The following is a 22,709-nucleotide window of genomic DNA, read 5'->3' as shown; positions in this document are numbered from 1 at the left end:
GCGCCGGCGGGTCGGAGCCGCGGGAGGGGCAGGCCGAGCGTGCGCCCAAAGCGCTGGGCGAAGGCTCCGCCCACTAGTGGGGCGGAGCCCCGAGTGACAGCCCACGGGCGGGGCCCCGGGAACTGTGGGTGGAGCTCGCACCGCGGAGTCGGAAGCGTCCACCGCCCCGCAGGGGCGGGGCCGAGCGCGGGGGCGGGGCCTGCTCACCAGAGCGTCAGGTGCTCTCCGGTGCGCCGGCAGGTGCTGCGGCCAGCCGCCCTGAGGGAGAAGTGCGGGGACTTGTCTTGCAGCTGAGTTTGCCCCGCGCTTTACGTAAGATTGAGAAAACATAATTGTTCTCGTCAAAGAACGGGAGAGGGAGCTGGTGGGGATGACCAGGAGGCCGACGGCCCCTGAGCCACTGTTTAGCACTGACGTTTGCTCATCCCTGCAGCGCAGAGATGCGACTTCCTGCCTGCCTGCCCAATCACCGAAGTGCCGCCGCCATTGTCCGGGCCCTCCCAGAACCACCTACAAACAATGTCATGAAAGGGCAGTTGAACCAACTTCCACTCACTTCCCTCCCTGTCCAGGTACGACCACTGCTCATCTCACTGACCCCCTGAGGGAGGGGAGACCTGCTCGTTACCCTTCCCTATCACTTCTTATGACAGAAACAGTTCTACCATTTACTGAGTGCCTGCTCTGTGCCTGGTACACCGGTATGTGCCAGTTTTCATCCTAGAAGCCATCCAACAGATTTTCTGGCCAGCCTCCCCACTTCCATACTTGCCCACTGGCCATTTTCCACTCAGCGGAGTCATATTCTTAACACAGAAACTTCATGACATCCAAGCCTCCCTATACACGTTGAGTAAAATCCAAACTCTTTGCCAACAAGCTCCAGCCCCGTCTACCTCTGCCCTCTTACACCTCTCTGCCATCATGCCGGCCTTGAACTGCCCAGTTTGTCCGAGGCTCAGGGCCTCGGTAAGTGGCAGAGAGCTCAGGAAGTCGCCTGGCAGCCATTAAATTGTGCAACATCAAGCAGGCACGAAAAGGCCTTTGAAAACCAAGAAGCAGAAGGGCCAGATTAGTGTCTATGTCTGTTGATTCAAAAGGATGAAAGGTTCCGGGCCAGAATCACAGGAGGAATAAGAGAACCAAATGAACCCGGTACCAATTTCAGAATGAAGCTGTGTTGGGCACTGCAAGAATGAATGAAGCAGGCCTTAGTGAGTCCCTCCTTGACCTACTAGTTCCACTTTAGGGATATTCTTTCTAAGAAAATGTTCCCAAATACAGAAAAAGTTGTGTGCACCAAGCTGCTCTTGATGGTGTTATTTATAATAGTGAAAATGGAAACCTGCACAACTGTACAAATAAGCACATTCAAATGGAATATAGCTATAAGATGTATACAAAGGTTACCTAACAGCATTGAAAATTTTTGTGATAGCTCCTGAAAGTAAAATGAGCAAAATGCACGATATATATTAGAAGTACATTATTACAAATATGTTTATAAACAAACAAGCCAACCTGTTTGGAGAAAATAAGAGGAAGAATACTGTCAAATACCAACAGTGGCTGCAGTCCAGCCCTGTGCTTTGCAGGCCCTTCAGTTGGGCCAGGTGGGTGCCCTTATCCTCACCTTGAGAAGAAACTGAGACTTCAGGGAAGCAGGTGCCATGGCTGCCCTCCAATGCCAGCCCCACCACTTGCTTCAGTCCTTCAAGCTCTCAAAGCTCATCTCACGGGTCCGTTATTTAGGGGGAACACCTGAGGGCTAGGTCCATGTCAGGGTCATCCTTGTACCCCAGAACAAGAGCCTAGCAAACTCTTACCCACAGACGTTTAAATACTGAATTAAGTGAAGACCACATGGAACCCATTTCCATCGTCAATGAGAGTAAATGCTGACTGGGGGCAGCAGTGGTGCTTTCTCCACTTGGTGCCGCCTCATGTTGTGCTGGACTGCCGGGCCGGGGCGTGTATCTCATACAATTTGAAGTCATTAACTTCCCCTGCTCTTGCATCTCAAGCAAGCCATGCCCTCTGACCCCAAAGGAGGTCCGATGCTCCCAGTGAAGGTACTTCCCACTGGGCACACCCAATACAGCAGGAATGGACACACGTGAAGCACCAGGGCAGCGCAGAGCGAGGCTCTCCCCGGAAGAGTTTTGGGGGTGGTGCGGCTAGCACTCCAGGGCACAGCATTAAGAAGGAAAAGCAGAGTGCAGGAAGTTGTAAGCCATCTTTTGAGTAAGGATGGGAAGGGAATGAGAATACACGTTCGTAGTTGCTCGGTTTTGCATGAATAAAGCACTGGGAGGATGAAGAGTCATCGTAGAGGGCAGGTGGGGGGTGTGCAGGGAACGGGCGCATGTGAGCGGGCCTCACACCCAGTCTGGACTTCTGAATCCTGTACACAGAGGACCTTAAGACACTTAGCAGAGAAGTCCTCCCCGCAGCATCCCCGCACCCCACCCCCAGGTCCCTGCTCCCCACTCTGCACCACCTGAGCTCACCCACCCCTGCCTCATTCCTCCAGGACTTGTCATCTACCCGTGGTCGGCACCTTCACGTGGTGCCCCAGCAGAGCGGGGCCGTGAGGACGGGAAGATGGCCGCACACTGCTGGCCCAAGGAACAGGACCCTCTTCTTCCCAAGGCCCACCCCCCTCTCAGTGAGCCCCTCCACCCGCCCACCCGGCCGAGGACACGTGTGCCCTTCCTGCACCACAGCTGTTACAGCTGCAGCCGGACGACCTCAGAAGTTCAAGCAGCTCTCACACCAGGCCGGAGCCCTTCGGTGGGGAGAATCCTGGCCGGCCAGCCACCCTCTTGCTGCAATGCCCGCCTGCATGGCTCTGGCAGCTCAGCCCAGACTCAACTGTAACCTGGCCGGCTCCTCCCCATGCTCCACACCCCTCCCCGAGAGACCCCACAGCTTTGCCACCAACACACCCTCTCACGGCACTGCAGGTCTAGGATTGGTGTTTGAGACCATCGATTTCCTGCCTGCCTCTCCCTAGGGTGCAGGGACCCTGCCTGTCGGTTACTTTGCCACTCTTTCGCCACCTTCCTGAATGAAGTAAGATGCACCACACGAGCTTAAGTGGGTTTTCCCCCAAAGGAATGCTTTATTGACAAATCACCCGTTATCTACTTTAAGGAAAAGATAAATCAGTTATTACACCTGCATCCTGCCTTCCCATCACACCCCATCTGAGAGATTCCAACCCTGGGGAAAGAGCACAGAGCAGCGTTCCTCCCAAGGCACGAGTGTGGACTGCAGCCACCCCCCCCCCACCGCCACCGTGTGTCTGAAGTGACCAGCAGACACTCAGGTACCAGACAGCACATCACGGTCGACCAGAGAAGACACTGAGCTGACGGCTCCTCCCCTTCGAGAGTGCACAGATGCAGGCGAGGTCTCTGCCCGCTAAGAGCCTGTAAGGCACAGAGCTGCCCCTCCAGGCGCGCCAGACGTGGGGCCCTGGGTGAGAGGCTGCTGGGCTGTGGCAGCATCGGAGCGGAAAGAGATCTTTGTAGCTCCTGAGAAAAGGCAACAGCAGAGTCCCAGCTGACCCGACGCCCTGGCTCTGACCTACCCGCGGGTCTGCCTGCCGCTCGCTGGCCCTGGCGTGTGCCACACACGCAGGCTGGAGCCGCTGATGGGCGGCGTGCCAGCCAGGCCCAGCTTGCACAGGGGCAGCGCCAGCCCTCTGTGAAGGTGCTGGTCTTTCTTGCTCCCACCCCCACTGGCCAGCGGGAGCTGCGCCGGTCACTGAGAGAAGAGAGAAGCCAGTTCTCTATACGGGGATGGAATGCACTCGTGAAATAAAACACACCACTGGCACAGAGGTGCTGCCCCTCGGCTGGATGCAGGATTTTACATAGTGCTCAAAATCCACTAAAGAACCCTCGTTTATATATATATAAAAACATTATAAACAAATAAAACATAAGGCGATATAAGGCGTGCACTTCAGCTTGAGTCCAAAGGAATAATATTTTCTAACTGTGAGGCTAAAGCTGCTTTGCTTAGTTTTACTTTTTGAAAAACCTGCTGCATTTAAAAAATAAAGAATTTGCTTTTGTTAAAGCTAGATCATTAGTGTAATGATTAGGCATCTGCTGATAATCAGCTTTCTGGAAGGTCTCAGAAAATGGGTAGTTTTCCTGTTTAGCATTTTGAAATAAAACTGCAGATCCGGCAGGGCTTTCTGGATGACTCTTCCTTCTGTGACTTAGGGAAGGAGTTTAGAAAACACCACGCATTTTATACTTATCGCTCTTCCCCCCACCCCCACCCCGCTTTCAACATGCTGATCAACTAACGAGACTCCCAACAAGAGCTTGGCTTTGGCTCACACCCCGGGACCCGCCACCCTGCCCGCTTCCCGCTCCGAGGCAGGACGGCGCAGCAATTTGCTGATCTACCGACAGAAGGGGAGGCATCTGTGTACAGGACGTGTTCTCTGACCCATGCGAGCGCGGCAGCCACGTCTCCACGGGGATGGCGTGATTGTCCTCAACACCCGCCGCTTGAGGTTGCAGTTGTGGCGATGAGGGTGTGCTTGTGCCGTGGCCGGGCAAAGCCGCTACGGGCTTAGAAGGGCGTGTGATCGGGCAGGGGTCTGTCTCCACTCCCGGTCGGGGAGGGAAGGTTGTCACTGCCATTCTCTCTGCCACTGACAACCTTAGTCTACAGATGGGAAAAGACCAAGAAAGAAGAACATGAGACAGAGCACACACGCCTAGCAGATCCTAGGCCCGTGCTGGGAATTCAAGGTGTCCGATCTCTACGTGAGTTTATGTGACACGGACACCGCTCAGCGATAAAAGAAACAAATCACCAACACGGGAAACAGGCTGGATCTCTCTCTAGGAAATTAGACAGAGTGAAAAGAGCCAATCTCCAAAAGACTACACGCTGCATGGCTGCATTTACATGACGTTCTTGACACAACAGAAATGGAGAGCAGGTTAGGGGTTGCCAGGGGTGTAGAGCAGGGGGTAGGCAGGCCGCAATCTTTGTGGGGATGGTGGAACTGTGCTTTGTTGTGACTGTAACAGCATTGTCTCCTGGTTGTGACACTGCAGGATGTTACCACCGGCAGAAACTGCACAAGGTACAAGAGCTCTCCGTATCATTTCCCATAACTGCACGTGAACCTACAATGACTAGTGACATGTCCCACCCCGGCAGAACTGGGCGGTCCAGATCCAGTTACCTTTATGGTCCCAACTCGGTCCTCAAATGACTTGAAGGTGGCGGAATTCCTTTAAAGAGAGAGAAAGATGTCAGCATAAGGAGCACATTGTTCTGTCACCCTCCCAAACCTGAAGGAACTCGGGGCTAGGGTCATCCTCCGGAAAGATCCCTGAGATGCCGAGGCCTCACTGCAAAAACGTGACGAGCCAAAAAAAGGAGAGGGGGCACACATGTTCGGAGGCTTCCCCAGGACAGAACCGAGGTCAGCCACACCCCCCACCTGCAGGACAGAAGATCTGCATGCCACCAGCTGGTAAGCCCCAGACTTCACCTGGGCAAACTGCGGACCCCTCGACTGGGCAGCCGGGGGACGCCGGGCACGTTTCTGCTGCGCCCTAAATGCACACATCTTGGGGTTATGGAAAGTCCCACGTGTTCTTCACACAGATCTCTCACAGAAGTCGAGCAAGAGGAAAACCAAGGAGCATTCGGAGAGCAGAGAGTGACGAGGAGGCAGAGGAGAAAGCAGGCCAGGCCTGGTCCCACCCAGCCCCCGTCCCCCTCCCTGGCTCCGCAGCTCCCTGAGCCCAGGCCTCTGGAGGCAGCCTGTCAGTGACCCCTGGCATGCTCGGGGGGCAGCAGCTGCAGCAGATTCTCCTGGGACGGGGACATGAGCTCTGCGGGGACCCAGGCTGCACTACAGAGCAGGAGCAAGCACAAGTGGGGATTTCGAGGAGGAACAGGTCTCGGCTCTGGCTGTTCTCAGGATATAAACAGCCACCATAAAAATCTCGGAGACACCTGAGACCTCTTGGCGTGTGCAAGCCTCTCTGCCCCTTCCGGCCCGGCCCTGAGGGCAGCCCTGGAAAGTTCCAGGTGGAGCCCAGTTTGGGGCCTCACCCCCACCAGCTCTTCAGCCTCGAAGAGGTATCTCCCAACCCTGAGCCAAGAGGACGCTGAGGGGGAAGGTGGTCCCTGGTCCCGGGGTTTGGGGAGTGAGACGGACCAGCCGGAGCCACCCCCTCCCAGCGGCCTCCCAGTGGGGCCCAGCGGGCTCGGGGAGCCGTGGGGAGCAGGGGCACGTTACCTCATGGCCGGCATACTTATGGAGTGGCGGATGGAGTGGCTGCTGCTCGGAGGCGTGGCAGGAGCAGAGAAGGAGAGTTAAGGCGAGGACAGGAGCCGCCTCCCCGTGCAGGAAGCTGAGCCCCCGCCCAACCCACACCACTGAAGCACAGAGAAGCCGCAAGGCTGCCCTCCGGGGGAGAACCAGACCCGGGTGCCCCTCGCGTGGCCCCAGAAGCGTGACACTGCCGGAGGAGGGTGCTGGGACAAGGAAACTAAGACGCTCTCAGCCTGGGGTGCTAAAGACACTTCTGGTGCCAAGAACCGCCAGGTGTCCCCACGTGACTTCAGAGCAAGCTCCAGAGAGACCAGCAGGGCAAGTAGGAATATTTAAAGTCACAGACTGTTCTGGATTTGGGTTCCAGACCTCCAAGGTAGAGGAGCGGCTTGATCAGCACGAGGTAAAGGACACTCGGGAGGCTGTCTGAGCCGGTCCCAAGCGCCCGCGGCAGAAAGAGCGCTTGCTTGCGGGGAGAAGGAGAGCAGCTCCACTTGGAGGGGCAGGACCGCTCTGGGGAAGGAGGACATGGGGACACGATGGCTTGAGGGCTGGCAGGGCCCCTTCCAGGAACAGAGTCAGGGGTGGGCCGATGGCCACTCAGTGAGGCCGGGTCAGAGCGGGCGGCGACAGGACCCAGCGGGCTGCACAATCAGGGGAGGAGCCCTGCACCCATCACGCCGCCGGTGACCACCTTGCTGTGCTGGCCCCACCCCCACCTTCATCCGCACAGCCTCCCCGGGGCCAGCCGTGCCCGGCGTGCCCAGCGTCAGTCTTACCTAAAGGAGTATGAGAAGGGCCGAGCCCTGAGAGCGGCGGCAGGAGGAGAGAAGAGATGCAGTGTTAGGAGGGGCGCCTGGTCCTGCCCCGGCCCCTCTGCTCGAGCTCCAGAAGAGCACAGGGACCCCAGCGACCACGCTGCTGGAGGAGGGCATGTGCCCCCTCTCCAGCCTCTGCCCCACCCTCCCGGATGCGGTCACATACGAGGGACCCTCGCATCTGACTACGCCACAGACTGGAGAGAAGGAGCCCAAAGAAACAAGCAGAGCGAGGGCGTGAGGTGCTCTTCGGCCCCCGGGGTCCGTGCCTCACCCAGGACCCCATCAGCCTGCACTCCAGCTGGGCCGGGGCGCCCCCTGCACCGCGACAGGGCCTGCGACACCCCCAGGGCTGAGAACTTCATGCTCTGGCTCCATCACCACAGATGACAGAAGCTGACCGAGAAATCTGAGCGTGTCCAAGGGCAGCTGCCCGGGGGGGGCAGGGGGTTGGGGAGGGGGACGAGGCCACCCCAACATGGAGATCATTTCAGAAGTGACAGTCACGTGGCCTGATGTACCCACACCGCTCTGGTGGGCGGCAGGACCTGCTCCGCTCGGCGGGAGAACGAGCCCAATGGTGAGAGGAGGCACGTGTCCTGTCAAAGGTCACCCAGCTGGACGGAGGCCTGACCCTGCTTTAACTGGGCCTTTGGCCCCAATCCAGTTCCCCACCCCCGGGGATGCAGAAGGCCTCTCGACCCGGGCTACTCCTGGACGGGCCCTTCGAGACACCAGCGTGGGGCTGCTGTCCTGAAGGACTGAGCAGCCCCTGACCCTGAACGTGCAAGGGAGACCTCCCTGGGCCTGGTTCTCCTTCTCAAGAAGCGGGCAACTCCATCAGCCTCGAGCTCCAAACCACAGACGTAAATGGGCCTTAGCCTCAGAAACCACCTGAGACCACGTGGTGAGGCGATGGGGACACACCGAGGACCCTGAGACCCGGAGATCACAGCACCACTGGAATCACGAGAGCAAGACCAGCAGCAGGCACACAAGGCCCCGGAACGAGACCCCGGCCAACAGGCCCCGTGACCACACGCCACTTCCTCTGCCGGGCTGACTCACGCACGGCGGGCACGGGACCTGCAGCGACAGGGCCACTCCGGGTTCTGAGCAGAGAGTGGGGACAGACGGAGCATGGGCCGCGTCACTGCTCCCCCAGATCGAAGCCGTTCGTGTGAGGAACTGCCCAGCCGGCTCGCCCGCAGCCGCTTCCACCCACGCCCGGGGCTCTGCCCTCTCGCCTGCTTTCCACCCAGAGTGCTCCGAACATGCTCAAGAGTGAGAATACTGAACATGAGCGCATGACACCAAAAAGAGAATGTTCCCAGAAGAGGACGAAGCAGACCTCTGTCACCTGCTTCAGGTGCCCTGTCATCAGGCCAGCCTCTGCAGGAAAGCACAGACCCGAGCAGACGCTCCCCTCGCTCTGTGACGGGCCCTGGGAGTGAGGCCTGGCTGCCAGGGGCGTGTCATCAGCCTGGCTCAGGTGGCCACAGTAGGCATCCCATGCAGCGTCATGGGAGACTCAATCCAGGAACACACCGAGTCAAGCATGAGCCGAGCAGCGCGAAGCCTTGGGGAGCAACTGCCACAGGCCCTCCTGCTGCCAGCGCGGAGCCACCGCCCTGGGGGGTCCCTCTTGTGCCCGAATCACAGCCACGGTGGGCAAGGCCTGCATCCGAGCGTGGCCCGCAGGGACCCCCAGTGTAGAGGGTGCACCCCTGAGGCCCAGACTGCCTAGTACTGACTGTTCAGCTTCTCCAAAGGTTTGAAGTTTTTCAAAATAAAAAGCTGCGGGGTCAGGGAGAGGAGAGGGGTAACGATGTCAAACAAACACGGATAAAACGTGAGCACGGCTCCAGGCACCAGCTGTCCTCTGCTCAGCCGGGTGGGGCCCGGGGCTCGTGAGTGCCTGTGGCCAATCGGCCAGGGCAGGGCTCCTACCTTGAGGCCCACGAGGCAGCCACAAGCTGTGAGGCAGGGAAATGCTTACCCTAAGCAGGCAAGAAGGAGCCCACTCAAGGGTGAGAGGTGAGGGGTCAGGGCCAGGGGGACCCCCAACGCCATGGTCAGCAGGCCAGACCCACGGCAACTCCATAGGATTCTTGGCTATGAGGAGACAGGGCAGGGCCGGCAGTGGAACCCGGGGGGCCAAGTCCAGGGTGCTGGCGATGGGGATGACCCGCAAAGCCCGCTGTCTCTCACCAGTTAGTCCCAACAACCCCGAGGGAGGCCCTCGTGAGGGCACAGCGAGGAGGGAGCTCAGCCAGGAGTCACACCCTGCCCTCTGGCTCCAAGGAGGCCCTGCGGGGGCAGCAGCGAAGCCCAGAGCAGGAAACTCAGGGTGAAGCCTGGCTTGGGAGCGGCGTGGCCATCAGGCTGGGGGTGGGCACTGCTGCGTGCGGTCCACCTAGTGCCCGGGCCCCCCACGCTCCCTGGCCCCAGAGGCACTCGGGTGGCCACCAGGGTCTCCTCCACTTCTGGGGCAGAACTCTCAGTCGGGGGCCCTAGTGCACAGCTGCACGCTCTCTGAGGGCAGGCCTGGCAAACACCCCGAGAAACACCACGCTTGTCCTCGACTTGTCCAGGTTGGCAGGCCACCGAGGCTGACGCTGCCCCCAGGCCGAATCGTTTTCTCTCCATGGAACTTCAACGAGAAGCATCGCCTCCACCCACCCCAAGTACCGAAGTTCCCCACAGGCACCAGTGACCTCCCCCGACCCCTCACCCCGAGAAACATACAATTAAATGGCAGAGGCAGCCGGTGCACAAGGGTTTGTGAACCAACTGGTCCGGGGCTGGTGTGGCCACACCTGCGGGCGGTGAGGGGCCCCTGAGGCATGTGCATCTGAGCCCGGAGGCTCAGGCAGGCTTCCTGCAGACCCTCTAGTGGATCTAAACCCCCTAAAACTCCACCTGCCCGTCCCAGGTCTCAGGGTGGAGGTGTCGGGCCAGGGAGTCTCACCTCATGTCCCCAAGCTTCCGGCTGATGGCAGAGCCCATGGTGGACAGGGCTGCTGAGGTCTTCTGTCCTGCCTGAGAGAGGGTTTCCTGGGTCTTCTTGTAGCTGAAAGGAGAAACACCAGTTAAACCAACCACACTGAAGGCACAGCCACGCCTCCCCACAGCAAGGACAAGGCACCCAGAGGAAAGAGGCGGCGGTCAGGGCGGTGAGTGAGCCTGGCCACCAGGGAGAGAACACGTGTCCTGTCTCAGGGCCCCCAGGGGACTGCATGAGGGACAGACGCAGCACTGCCAGGTCACGACCCCCTACCCTGCAATAGCGCTGTTTTCTGCTCTTCCTGTAATGCAGGCTCCCCTCCCCTCCGTGGAAACTTACTTTCCCCACCTCTCTCGACCCCTGCAGCAAAGAGGCCCACAGAGCCCAGGGCCTGCGGCCAAGCAGACCAGCCCCTCAGGCCCTCCTGGGGCTTCTCTTTTCTCTTCTCGTCTAAGACAGTCCTCTGAGGACAGAACAGCTCAACCACACCCACAGGGGATGCAGCGGGCAGTGCGGCCTGTGCCGGGCCAGCCTTCAGACCCCGAGCAGCCCCTCCAGCCCTCCACCCTCCTGTTCTGCATCTACCATGTCCTTTGAGAACTGGTTCAAGGGGGGTGGTCTTGGCGCCCCAAGGAGACGGCCTGTTCCACACCCTCCTGCCCTGTCCACCCACAACGAGATGGCTCGTGACCTCAACGGCGGTGGCACAGGCACGGGCAGGGTGTCTGGGCCACAGGGACGGCAAGGACACCCTCAGGCCCAGGCTGAGAGCCAACACCTACAGCCGCCAGCACCCCACCCCGCCCCCCGTCCAGCCCCCACCAGAAACAGAAGACACAACAGCCTGAACCCAGGAGAAAGCCAAACTGGCAACCCCACAATAATGGCTCGAGATGGTAGGGCTCCAGAGACGCCAGCCGGCTCCGGCCCTCCTGGCACCCCCAGGTCACAGGGGGCTGGCTCGGACGGCACCAGCAGTGGGGCTTCCCGGCCCCCCTTTCCCATCCACCCCGCACCGTCGCCCTCGGGAGGCCCCACGTGAGCGGCTGCTACCCGCCTCCCTCAGGCCAGCCTCCTACCTGGAGCCCTGCACTCCCCGTCCTGCGGGGACGGCCTGGCCCCAAGCACCCTGGAGGGGCCTCCCTCCCCTCAGCTGCAGCCACTCACAGCACAGCAGGGCCCGGGCCTCAAAACACGTGTCGCTTCCCAGCAAGAGTTTGGAAATATCTTGAAATCGCTAAGACATTTGAGTTTATCTCAGTTTCCAGAAGGTCAGTAATATTGGAACACACTGTTAATAACGGCGAAAAAATAATTTCTAAAATCCTTGCTGAAAAATCTGCCTCTGCGTTTTCTGGATTCAAAAACTAGTAAGATGCCTCATTCTGAACCCAGGCCTTAGAAAACCCTGACAACGAGAAATTCCTCCCCCAGTGATAGTCTGACACGATCACAGAACGGAAGTGAACAGGAACTCAAAGTCCAATCACCTGCCCAGCGACCCAGGTATCTGGACAACTGGGGCCTGGACAGGATCCCCTGGGCCGAGCGACAAGGTCCATTCTAGGCCACAGCTGAATCGTACTAAAACCCAAAGTCCACACCCTCCTTTCAGAGGACTTCCACACAGACTGTGGTCGCAATTCTCCCAGGCGCCTTCTGACTTGAAGACGCTTTCACCCGGAGCTGCCACCTACACCACGGCCGGTCTCAGCATCTCTCAAGACGGTGGCAACAGAAGTGGAGCATCCTGAGGGTGACTCAGAAGGGGGCCCAGGCACTGAATCACCAGCAGGAGAGGCGCGTGCTGTGGGCCACTCTGCAGGGCAGCACCCCTCTGGGACAGATGTGGTGCGGAGGCCAGGGCAGAGCCAGCGTCCGTGTCCTGGTAACTCGGCCCCACCCGCGCTTGCGAGCAGCAGGCTGTGCGGCCCCGGCCGCTGCCCCTCTGGGAATTCCTTTCACCTTTTAGGAAAACAAAGGCCTCCTCCCACGATCAGTGAGCGTGACTGTCAGTCAGAGGGAGGCAGCTGCTGGACGCTCCTCCTCCAGGGTCCTCCCTTGGGGGGCTGTCTCCACCTCCCGCTTGGTGGGGCACGTGATCCCAGACTGCCTGGCCAGAGGCTACAGCTCCCTGACCACAGTGAAAGCACAATCTTATTGTTGGTCTGCAAGGCTGGGAAGATACCATCCAGCCCCACCAGGCACCCCTTGACCACAGAGGAGCTACCTGAGAACAAAGCCACTGTGGGGAGAGTGGAAGGGGGAGGGACACAGGTTGGGAGCGCTGGTCGGAGCCCCGGGTGGAGGGTCTGGAGCTGGGGCTTCTCGCCAGGCGAAGCCTCCCCGTCCCTCCTAGGCTGACACTATCTGTAGCTGTGCTTTCTGTCACCTGCGACCAAAGAACTCAATATGCCAACGAGTGACTATGCGATTTATTGGTGTCCACGCAAAGCACGATTTTAGCTATGATCTACCTAAAAAAGGATCCCATTAGGTGATCACTTCACGACCAACAGAGCATGGCTGCTGAATCAACAGCTGACTGAGGGAAGAGACCCCCTCCCAAATGGCATCAACCCACTCATGACAGGACCACTGCACCAGAGCTAAGTGCTCGGGCTGCACACGCCCGCCTCCTCCCCCCAGGCAGTGCTCTCCGAAAGGGATCCACCAACACACGGATCGCGAAAGACAGGGTGGCCCCGAGGCTCTGGACGCGGAACCCTGGCAGCGGTCTCCGGCCGTCACCGCTAGGGAGGCACCAGTCAGGCGCCCCCGAGAGTGCAGAGCAGCTGTGTCGTGTTGTCCCCGTCCTGGGCTATCACCGCAGAGACGCCTCCAGCCCTGACAATTCTACCACCAGACTTGGGGCTAAGACCTCGTGGCCGCTGCCTGATGAAGCGCGTGAAAAGGGCCATCCCGGGCTTCCCTGGTGGCGCAGTGGTTGAGAATCTGTCTGCCAATGCAGGGGACACGGGTTCGAGCCCTGGTCTGGGAAGATCCCACATGCTGCGGAGCAACTAAGCCCGTGCGCCACAACTACTGAGCCTGAGCGTCTGGAGCCTGTGCTCTGCAACAAGAGAGGCCGCGATAGTGAGAGGCCCACGCACCGCGATGAAGAGTGGCCCCCACTTGCCGCAACTAGAGAAAGCCCTCACACAGAAACGAAGACCCAACACAGCCAAAAATTAATTAATTAAAAAAAAAAAAAAAAAGCACTACAATCCTGGATTTGGATTGTAAGCATCAGTATAAAACAACAAAAAAAAGGGCCATCCCACCAGCCACACTTGCAGGCCCAGAGCCACAGGGTCCGTTCAGAGGAGTCAGAACCGTGATCGTCGGAAACAGTATCCCAGCAGTTTCCCGTCAACTGGCTTTACAGAACAGCACTAAGATCTCCCAAGGCTATTTTCAGCTTTGGTCTGCACCGTGAGCCTGCCTGCAGCGACGGGCTGCCCCACCAAGCCACGCAAACAGCATGAAACTCCAACCACCAAACCCACTTGGTGCCCGGCTCCCCTCGTGACCCCAGGCTGCAAAGGCTCCACGCACACAGCTGGCCAACCTGGGCTTCCGGGCACCTCCAAGACAAGCTGGGTCACAACCGTTTCCTTTCAGCCCAACACTGAAGGGCTTTCTGCCCATGCCTTCTGGCAACCACGACAGCACTTCCTTCTAAGCAAGACATCCCAGAAAGTGACTATTTTAAAATACTGCAGGGGCTTCCCTGGTGGTGCAGTGGTTAAGAATCCGCCTGCTGATGCAGGGGACACGGGTTCGAGCCCTGGTCCGGGAAGATCGCGCATGCCGTGGAGCAACTAAGCCCGTGAGCCACAACTACTGAGCCTGCGCTCTAGGGCCCGCAAGCCACAACTACTGAGCCCGTGTGCCACAACTACTGAGCCTGCGCTCTAGGGCCCGCGAGCCACAGCTACTGAAGCCTGCGCGCCTAGAGCCTGTGCTCCACAACAAGAGAAGCCACCGCAATGAGAAGCCCGCGCACCACAATGAAGAGTAGACCCCACTCGCCGCAACTAGAGAAAGCCCGCGTGCAGCAACGAAGACCCAACGCAGCCAAAAAATAAAAAAAATCTAAAAAATAATAATAAAATAAAATCCTGCACCACCCAGTTCAAAGGCTATAACCAGACTGGAGCACGAATGAAGTGCTATTACCTTGTTTAAGAAACTCAAATAAAACGTCGGGAGTCCTTCTGGACCAGAGCTCTGTCAGACAGAGAGCTACCCATGAGGGTTCTGCGCTCTACTTCTTTTCTGTGTGGCTGAGAGCTTGGCGCCTCTCAGGCCACAGGAGCTCCTTCGAGATCTGACCTGCACGGTCCACGCTGCGCCCCCAGCTCAAGAGCCACCCCTAAGTGCAAGAAACCCTGAGAGCACCACAGCTGGAGCCAGGTCTGCAGGGGAAGGAGGGGGAAAAGCACCGTGAGCGTCAGTCCAGATGGCGCCCCAGGTGCATCACCAGCCAGAGACGCGGCCCAAGCTCGGCTCCGGCCTCTGATCTGAGGGACACACATCAGGCAGGGGCAAGTTTTCAGTGCGGTCTGGTGGCGGAGTGAACTTCCTTCAGCGTCTGCACCCTCTTCCAGAAGTATTTAAAGGACAGTTTCTTTTGTGTTTGAGAGGAGAAAAATTATATTAAAAATAAAATAGCCAAGAAACACCACGACTAGGTCTGAGCCAAGTGCGCACAGCCTCCCTGTCCCTCAGAGAAGCGTCAGGAGGGGAGAGGATGGAGGTGCCGGCAGCAGAGGCACTCACAGGTCCGACTGGGTCACTTTCTCATTCCACTCTCCAAGCTTCTCAGAAGTTTTCACGTAGCTAAAAACAGAAAGTCTGTGGTAAATTATTTAGAACAACGACTTCAACTCAGGTTTCAAACTTGCAAGTGAAATTCCAGGGAAAACAGAGAAGGACCACTTGGCGGGAAGACTGGACGTTCAGCCTGCTTCTGCTCAGCACCTGCTCTGCAGGCCCAGGCGAGGCACCTGCAGGCCCAGCCGCTCTCCTCATGCCGAACGAGGGCCTGCTCATTCGACGGAAGCTGTCTCCTGGGGAACAGCTGGGAGCAGCAAGGAGGGCACAGCCCTTGGCCCCAACACAGTACTCTGACAGCCACCCTTCGGGGTTCAAGGCCTGCAATTTCCTAGGACAGAGCACTGGGCCTTTCCTAGGGCAGACTTGTGAAAACTGACTTGGCCTTCCTGTGCGGACATGGCTTCTCAGACAGTGGGAAGCACCTCCCATCCCTCCACCTTGGAGCCGCACAGCCGCACCACCCAAACTCAGAGCGCTGCGGCAGAGGGTCTGGGTCAGAGGTCCTGACCACGTCACGCTCGTGAGAAGGACTCACGTCCACTTCGGCAGACGCTGACCTGTGGGGACCACTGGAAAACCAGCCTCATTAAGCACCTAATTCGTGTTCTCTCCAATTTAGACCCTGAAACGTATTCTTCTCGTCAATTTCTGCTTGCCCAACTAGCTAGCGTGTCTGCCGCCTCTTAAAAACACGTGTAGACTCTACACTTTTTGAATAAATACAAATTCAGTTGCTGGCAAGGATTCAGGGCCCCCAGCTGGCTGCTTCCAGGCGGCACACCTGCTGCCCGTTCCCAGGAGGCACCTCACCCCCAGGACTCAACGCCCGTCAAGCAGGTAGAGCAGACACTCACGCGTTAGAGACCTGCACATCATGCCAACCCCTGGACAGGTTCTGCTTCAGGCCCTCCAAGGCAGAAAGGCCCAGCCTCCTCTTCAGCTCTCCACAGTGCCTCTCCTTGGCTGCCAGCACCTGGCGCAGAGTGACAACCTCCTCCTCCACCTGCAAAAGCACGGTTACCAGGATTCAGCCACCCCTACGGCAGGAAGTGACCACCATCCTTACACACGTCGCAGTGAAGGCCTTCTCAGAATCACCTGAGAATTTTCCATTTACAGAAAGACAGCTCGTCTTAGGAATAGTCTACAGCAGGCATGGCTCTGTGTGAATGTGGCACCAGCACCTCGTCTGGAGAACTGTCCCGCCCCCCCAAGCCGAGTGTCCTGGCGGGGCTACTGACCACAGTGCCCAACCGTGGGTGACAAGCAAGGCCTGTCGGAGCTCCTCCCTGGGACTAGGAACGGGTGTTAGAAGACAGCAGCCCCTTTCTGTCCAGGCTCCGGGTCTGGGTGTGAGTAACAGAAGGGGGAGGGTTGGCAGCCAGGCCCCATCTGCACCACGGGGGAATTCCACACGTCGGGGGAAGGAAGCAGAGCTGACAGACGGATGGGTGGCCAGAGACCCACGTGATGGAGAAACAACCCTTATGACAACATTTGTGTTCCCAAGGTCAGCTGCAGGCCTCGGCAAAAGCCACTTACACAAGCCCAAAGAAAATTCTCTTTTTTGCTTAATTTGAGTTGGGCAACAGAAAAAATCTTGACAATAAAGACCAGAACCTTCTCATGTCTTAAAACAAAGAGTGAACTACAGAGAGGAGCATCCTTTAGAGCCTTCCTACTTTAGATTCTCAATACTCCCTGCTCCTATGTGAACAGCTACCCTAAAACAAAAGTCCCTTTCTTAAAAAAATGACTGTTTGCATTACATGAAATTTCTAAAAATCTTATATTTGTATTTGTATGGAAATATGTATGGAAATATGTTAATATAAATGTTTCAGACATTACATGAAATTTCTAAAAATCTTATATTTGTATTTGTATGGAAATATGTTAATATAAATGTTTCAGACATTACATGAAATTTCTAAAAATCTTATATTTGTATTTGTATGGAAATATGTATGGAAATATGTTAATATAAATGTTTCAGACATTACATGAAATTTCTAAAAATCTTATATTTGTATGGAAATATGTATGGAAATATGTTAATATAAATGTTTCAGACATTACAGGAAACGTCTAAAAATCTTATATGTTCTGGTATAATGTTATAAGTAATAATCCTAGTTATTACTTTAAAATGTATATCTCAGAAATAACTAATTTTCTTGTCAACTGCATTATTATGAACTTTCATCAAATCTTTAACCATGGTCATTTTTAAGTCTTTTGTCATTTACAGACAGTTCTGGGTGTACTCTGATGATTTTGCAAATATGTTCCTATAAAAGAGTTTCATCTTCAAGAAATTCATGGAAAAGACTCTGACAAGTACAGGTTTCTGGTAACTGACTGTACTGCTGAACTGAATGAATAAGCATTTTCAGAACTCTAATGAAAAACTGATGAACTCATAAAAGTGCTAACAAAAGATCAAGATGAAAAAAAAGAAATTAAAAAAAAAAAAAAAAAATGACTGTTTGGATTAAGGCACTAACAACAGCCTAGAGCCCTGCATATCACTAGATTCTGCTTTAGAAAATACTGAAAAAGAAACGGTTCAAAACTACAGGATCATCTAAGGCCAAACTATTACCAGTCACCCCAGCAGTGACACTCAGTGACTTGACCTTTCCATTTATGGTGCTCTGGGCACATGGGCTTAAGGGCACGTGGACACACAAACTGAAATTTTTACGAAACACGAGAGCTTCTTCATTTTGCAATTCACCTCTGAAAAAGACCTTGTGGTTTTCTTCTCTAAACCAACATGTCCTGAAATAAAAGGCAAAACATAAGTCTCCTGGGACTTCTTGCTGCTTCTCCTTTAACCTCTGTTCAATTCAGAAAGGGCGGCTTCCTCTATGGTCTAAAACCTGGTCCTGGGGCTGGGTTTGTCCGCATGACCAGCTCTGCTCAGACCCAGGCCTGGACCCAGGATGTATCAGGACAGGCTTATTTCCGAAGACGGAGCAGAGAACTGCAACAAGCGTGCTCCAGCCTCTGCCTGACTGATGCCAACAAGTTCATTTCCCCAGATTCTGGAATCTCAAGTGAGTCACTATTAGACTCTGTATCACACCGTAAAAAGAAACACTCTTGGCAGTTAGCCTGAATAAAAATTATACGCAGAGACTTTTGTTCTTAACTCCTATTTCCTCTTAAAGAGCTCTCACTTTAAAAAGATCACATGAAACGCTTTTTACAGAAGAAGTATTTTTAAAAGAAAAATGAACATCCAGGGACAGATACATCCGTGCGGGTCTTGAAAATGTCGTGTTGATTCCAAAAGAGAAACTCCCAGCAGATGGTGTGCTCAGAGCAGCTGCCCCATGTGGGCATTCTCCGCATGGAGCACCTACAAGGTGCCAGACACACGCAAACCAAGGGCTGCAGAGGGCAGTTTCTGTGGGGCTCCAGGGACCATCTCCCAGGGCAACTTCTCCAGAGCACAGCCAGCACTCTGGCCCCTCATTAGGCTGGGAGGGCCTCACAGTCACCCCCAGATGCACAGCCATGACACAACACCTTTGCAAGCTCAGCCCTGAGCTCCTCCGCCTCAGCATCTGTCAGACCCTCAACAGCAGGAGCCTGGGTGGCCACTGCTGTGTCGACAGGGACGTCTGTCATGGAGTCGGAGAGCAGACCTCTGTTAGGAGAATTCAGGTTGATATCTGCCAGAGACAAAATGCGGTCAGAGAGCATCACATAAAAAGTCACAGAGGAACAGAGGACAGAGGTCTCCACCAAGGGAGAAGGCAAGGGTGCAAGGGCAGGTTTAGGAGGAAGGAGCCGGGGACCCGTGGAGACAACGCCTCTTCTCCGACAGGTTCTGCAAAGACGGTTTTGGCCACCAGACTGGGAGCAGCCACGTCTCAGGCCACCCAGGTTGCTTCTTCAGGTTCTAGAAATGCTGGCACAAGGCAGCCACTCCCTAAATCTGGTTCCTCCTGTAAGAATACTATCTTCACAGACAGGAAACCTTTGTTAAAAACAAAGCCGCTGGATCCAACAGCTCTGCCATTTTTTAGCGTGAAGGAACTTAATACAGCTGTAAACACAAACAGCGCCACTTTCCAATCAGCGGCTCTGCCAGGGCACAGGCTAAGATGACACACAAGGAACACAGTCGGCCAGCCCCTGTGGGAGTCGGCAAAACAAAATCCGTTCAGTTCATCCCCGACCCTCACCCCGCGGCAAGAAGGCGGCGGCGGTGTGCAGAGGGCACTGCCGCCTCACACCTCTGCTATACCCAGACCAGGTTCGAACCCCTGCGTCACGTTTGTTCTCCACGTTAAACGCGCTTTCCTGTATGCACTAGAAGTTTACAAGAAGAACAGGTCTACGTCAGTTCTTGCCAATTCCAAACGCAAGGCCGTCGTTGTTTAGTACATTATACAATCAGCATTGAAAACATCTTCCCTTTTGACCAGCACATTCTGTGAAGAGACGGGCTCTGTATGGTGTTTGGCACATTTAAAAGTAAATTAAAGGGAATTCCCTGGCAGTCCAGTGGTTAGGACTCTGCGCCTTCACTGCCGAGGGCCCGCGTTCAATCCCTGGTCAGGGAACTAAGATCCCACAAGCCAAGCGCGGCATGGCCAAAAAAAAAAAAAAAAGAAAGGTAAATTAAAGGCACGAAGGCTGCAAAACAGTAAAAGTGTCTTTAACTGCAGGTATGTTTGTCTACTCTAGAAACCCTAGAGTCTGCTAAAAAGAGGCGAAATGCCCTTAAAACCAAAGACACTCTATTTAGTTGGCCGTGTCATTCCCTTCACATGTCCCACAGCTGGAACCATGCACTTCTGTGGTGCTCTAGAGATGCTCACTAAATGAAGCTTTTCTTTTTAATCAACAGATTTCAATATTTAACTGAGATCAACCTACGTGGTTTTACTTCCTCGTTTGTATCTGCTATGTTGAACCTACTCAAATTCAGTAAGTGCCTTAAGATCCCTACAACTTTTCTATTCTTAAAAAACAGATGAAGGCCCTCAGACAGTGTCTGCTTATAAAACTAAAACTGGATCCCACGGAAATCACCCCCAGATAAAACTGTACACTCACCAAACATGCTGTGCACTGCCCAATCACTGGGTGAGACCAAGCTCAGTACCCCCTGCAGGCAGATGCCATTCACACCCTGACTTAGAGGAGACCAAGGTCCTTACCAAAGGACCTACAGAGAGAATTAGCACGGGCTGGTGCAGTAGGCAACACGAGGGGCCTAGAGCCCCTCACCTGGGTGAGTCTCAGCTCAGCCTGTATAATCATCTGCAAAACGGGGTTTTTTTTGGACCATTCTAAAAAGGTTATTCCAAAAATGGAAAAAGATCTGAGAAACAGGCTTGGAATGGTGTCTGGCACATAGTAGGTGCTCAGTAAATGTTTTCTGTCGTTCTCATGACCGGAACCCCATGCTTGTGACGAATTCTAATGTTTAATTAATATGCTCATACAGCTCAAACGATAGAAAAGCACCCTGAAATCATCCAGCGTAGTTCCATCAACGTAGTATTAGCACCCCCTCTAGAGCCCCAGGATGGAAGACAGACTCGTACCACCTCCTCAAGATCTTAAGCTTCTGGGCCCGCTTCACACCCCCCAGCGGCCACCTCAAACTAGTCTGGGATGTCTGTTCCGGAAACCGGCCTGGTATGCTGGGTGTGCCCCTGACTCACTGCACCCTTCCCCCTCCAGACAACTCTGCAGTAGGCTGGGCTCCGAGCTGCGCTGCCACCCAAGGGACGCTGCGCCCAACGCGAGGCGTCGCCTCCCCTCCCCTCCCCTCCCCGGGCGCCACGCACGGCACCTCGGCCCGCATCCAGGGCCGGATGGAGTGTCCCCAAGGGCCCTGCGCAGGGACTGAGGGCGGCCCGCCGGGCAAGAGTCGGGCGGAGGCAGAGTGGCAGCTACCCAGAGTGACGAAACCCAAGACGCTGGGGCGAAGGGAAGGCGCTGGGGAACCAGTGCTCAGAGCGGTCCCAGCGGGGGCGGAACACCCGCCAGAAGCTTCGAGGCCGCGCGCCTGGGAGAGGAAGTGGTGCCGCGGGATGGGCGGGCGCAGGCGGAGGGGCCCAAAGGCCGCCACGCGGCGCCGGGCCCGCAGGTACCTTGGCCGGCGGAGTCCATGTTTAGGCGGCGGCCGGACCGCAGCTGGCGTCGAAGCCGGGGTCGCGGGCGCAGTGGGAACCGAGCGGGCCGCAACAGATGTCGTTCGCAGCTTACGCACCAACCAGCTGAATCGCCTCAGGCGCCGCGGCATTACGTGATCAACAGCGCGACGACCCACTTCCGCTTTGACGCGCGCTCCGCCCCCCCGTCCCGCCCCCACGAGCGGTATCCAATGAGGGAGTGCTTTGTCCAAGTCACGATTCATCAGCTTCAAGCTGATTGGCTGAGGCTGCGGACGAAGCCGGAAAGGGAGGCCGGTCCACCAGCGAGAAGCACAGGTAGAACGGTCTTGAGGTGCACGGGGTAAGGTGGGAACTCGGAGGACCGTGCAACATGGCGCTACGGGATCCTGGAGGTGGGCCTCTTGGAGGTCTCCAAGGTGTTTGCCCCTGCCTGCGAGCTCCACGGCTGACGTACTTCGGCGGGTCAGACTCAGGCCGCTTGCGATCCCTCCGAGGCCCGACCCACTGACTTTGGGGCTCTTTTTCTTTTTGGGTCTGTCCTTTTTGTAGGGATTTTTAAGTTGTATGGGGGTTGCGCAGAAAAAGGCGCGACCACGAGTTGCTCTCTTCTGGCTGGAGGCGCCCCTCGACCCCGTGTTCTCTCACTTCCTTTTCACAGCAACCCGGTGAGACAGATGGGGCCCTCCCCACTTTACAGATGAGAAAACTGAGGCCAGAGTTACTTGCCCATCACTCAACTAGTTGAGTTGCTTCCTGCAGACTCCGGAGAAGAGTTTGCCAAACTTGTCAAAGGAGAGGTGTGTAGCCTTTAGGCAACACGGTCCCGCTAAAACAAGTCCCACGACTACCCTTCCTTGGCTACTAATTGCCTCTGCAAGCAATCCTTTAGTGCAGGGGCCGGGCTGCACAGCAGAAGGTGAGCGGTGGGCAAGCGAGCGAAGCTTCATCTGCCGCTCCCCATCGCTCGCATTACCGCCTGAACCTTTCCCTCCCCCCGTCCGTGGAAAAATTGTCTTCCACGGAACCGGTCCCTGGTGCCAAAAAGGTTGGGGACCGCTGCTTTAGTGGTATTCAAACCCTTGAGGATCTGACCCTTCTGGACAGCATTCCCCCTAACAGTCAAGCCACCCTACATGTACTGATCCCTAGGAAGGAAACCCATTCCTCACCTGGCTAACTCCTTTTACTGTCTCAGCTCAAAGCTCACCTTCTCCCAATAGGTCTTCCTGGTACTTTAGGTCACCTTAAGTACCTGCCTCTGCTTGCACTGGCCCAGGTGCATCCAGGCCAGGTCCTGCTCTGGTGCCGTCAATTATATGCCTGCCCCACTTGCCTTCTTTCAGCTTTTCCAGAGTTTCTAGCTGAAACCACCCTGGCCAGCCCCTGTCCCCAGGGGTTGAGGACAGCCAGTAGTCCCTGCTTCATACAATTAAGGGCAGGTGGTGAGGATGCGACTGCATTACAGATGGTGGTGGGCAGAGGGCTTGTCTCTCATTCTGTGTGGCATCCCTGAGCCAGGAGCAAAGCAGTGAGTGGTCAGTGCAGGTGTGTCTGTAGTCCCACCTGGACTG

At 56.0% G+C, this 22,709-nt stretch overlaps 1 protein-coding gene across 6 annotated transcripts; it reads right to left on the bottom strand.

The window, feature by feature from the left end:
• Positions 1–3,095: 3,095 nt before the first annotated feature.
• On the bottom strand, positions 3,096–21,286 carry TPD52L2 (TPD52 like 2). Of its 6 annotated transcripts, XM_007185183.3 has the most exons (11): positions 21,115–21,286; positions 18,530–18,675; positions 15,847–15,995; positions 14,936–14,995; positions 10,115–10,216; positions 7,105–7,131; positions 6,695–6,838; positions 6,290–6,331; positions 5,534–5,597; positions 5,222–5,270; positions 3,096–4,692 (listed from the first exon to the last, which is right to left on the bottom strand). In XM_007185183.3, the coding sequence occupies exons 1-10, from the start codon at positions 21,131–21,133 to the stop codon at positions 5,244–5,246; spliced, it is 780 nt and encodes a 259-aa protein (XP_007185245.2). In that variant the 5' UTR covers positions 21,134–21,286; the 3' UTR covers positions 3,096–4,692; positions 5,222–5,243. The 6 variants fall into 6 exon arrangements, with proteins under 6 accessions (XP_007185245.2, XP_057384792.1, XP_057384793.1 ...); XM_057528809.1 differs by lacking the exon at positions 6,290–6,331 and having other exon boundaries at positions 21,115–21,285; XM_057528810.1 differs by lacking the exon at positions 6,695–6,838 and having other exon boundaries at positions 21,115–21,282.
• Positions 21,287–22,709: the final 1,423 nt, after the last annotated feature.

This window comes from Balaenoptera acutorostrata, chromosome 15 (assembly GCF_949987535.1).
Source record: "Balaenoptera acutorostrata chromosome 15, mBalAcu1.1, whole genome shotgun sequence".
NCBI lineage: Eukaryota > Metazoa > Chordata > Mammalia > Artiodactyla > Balaenopteridae > Balaenoptera > Balaenoptera acutorostrata.
The sequence above is the reverse complement of the archived record's forward strand: the minus strand, read 5'-3'. Positions and strand labels throughout refer to the sequence as shown.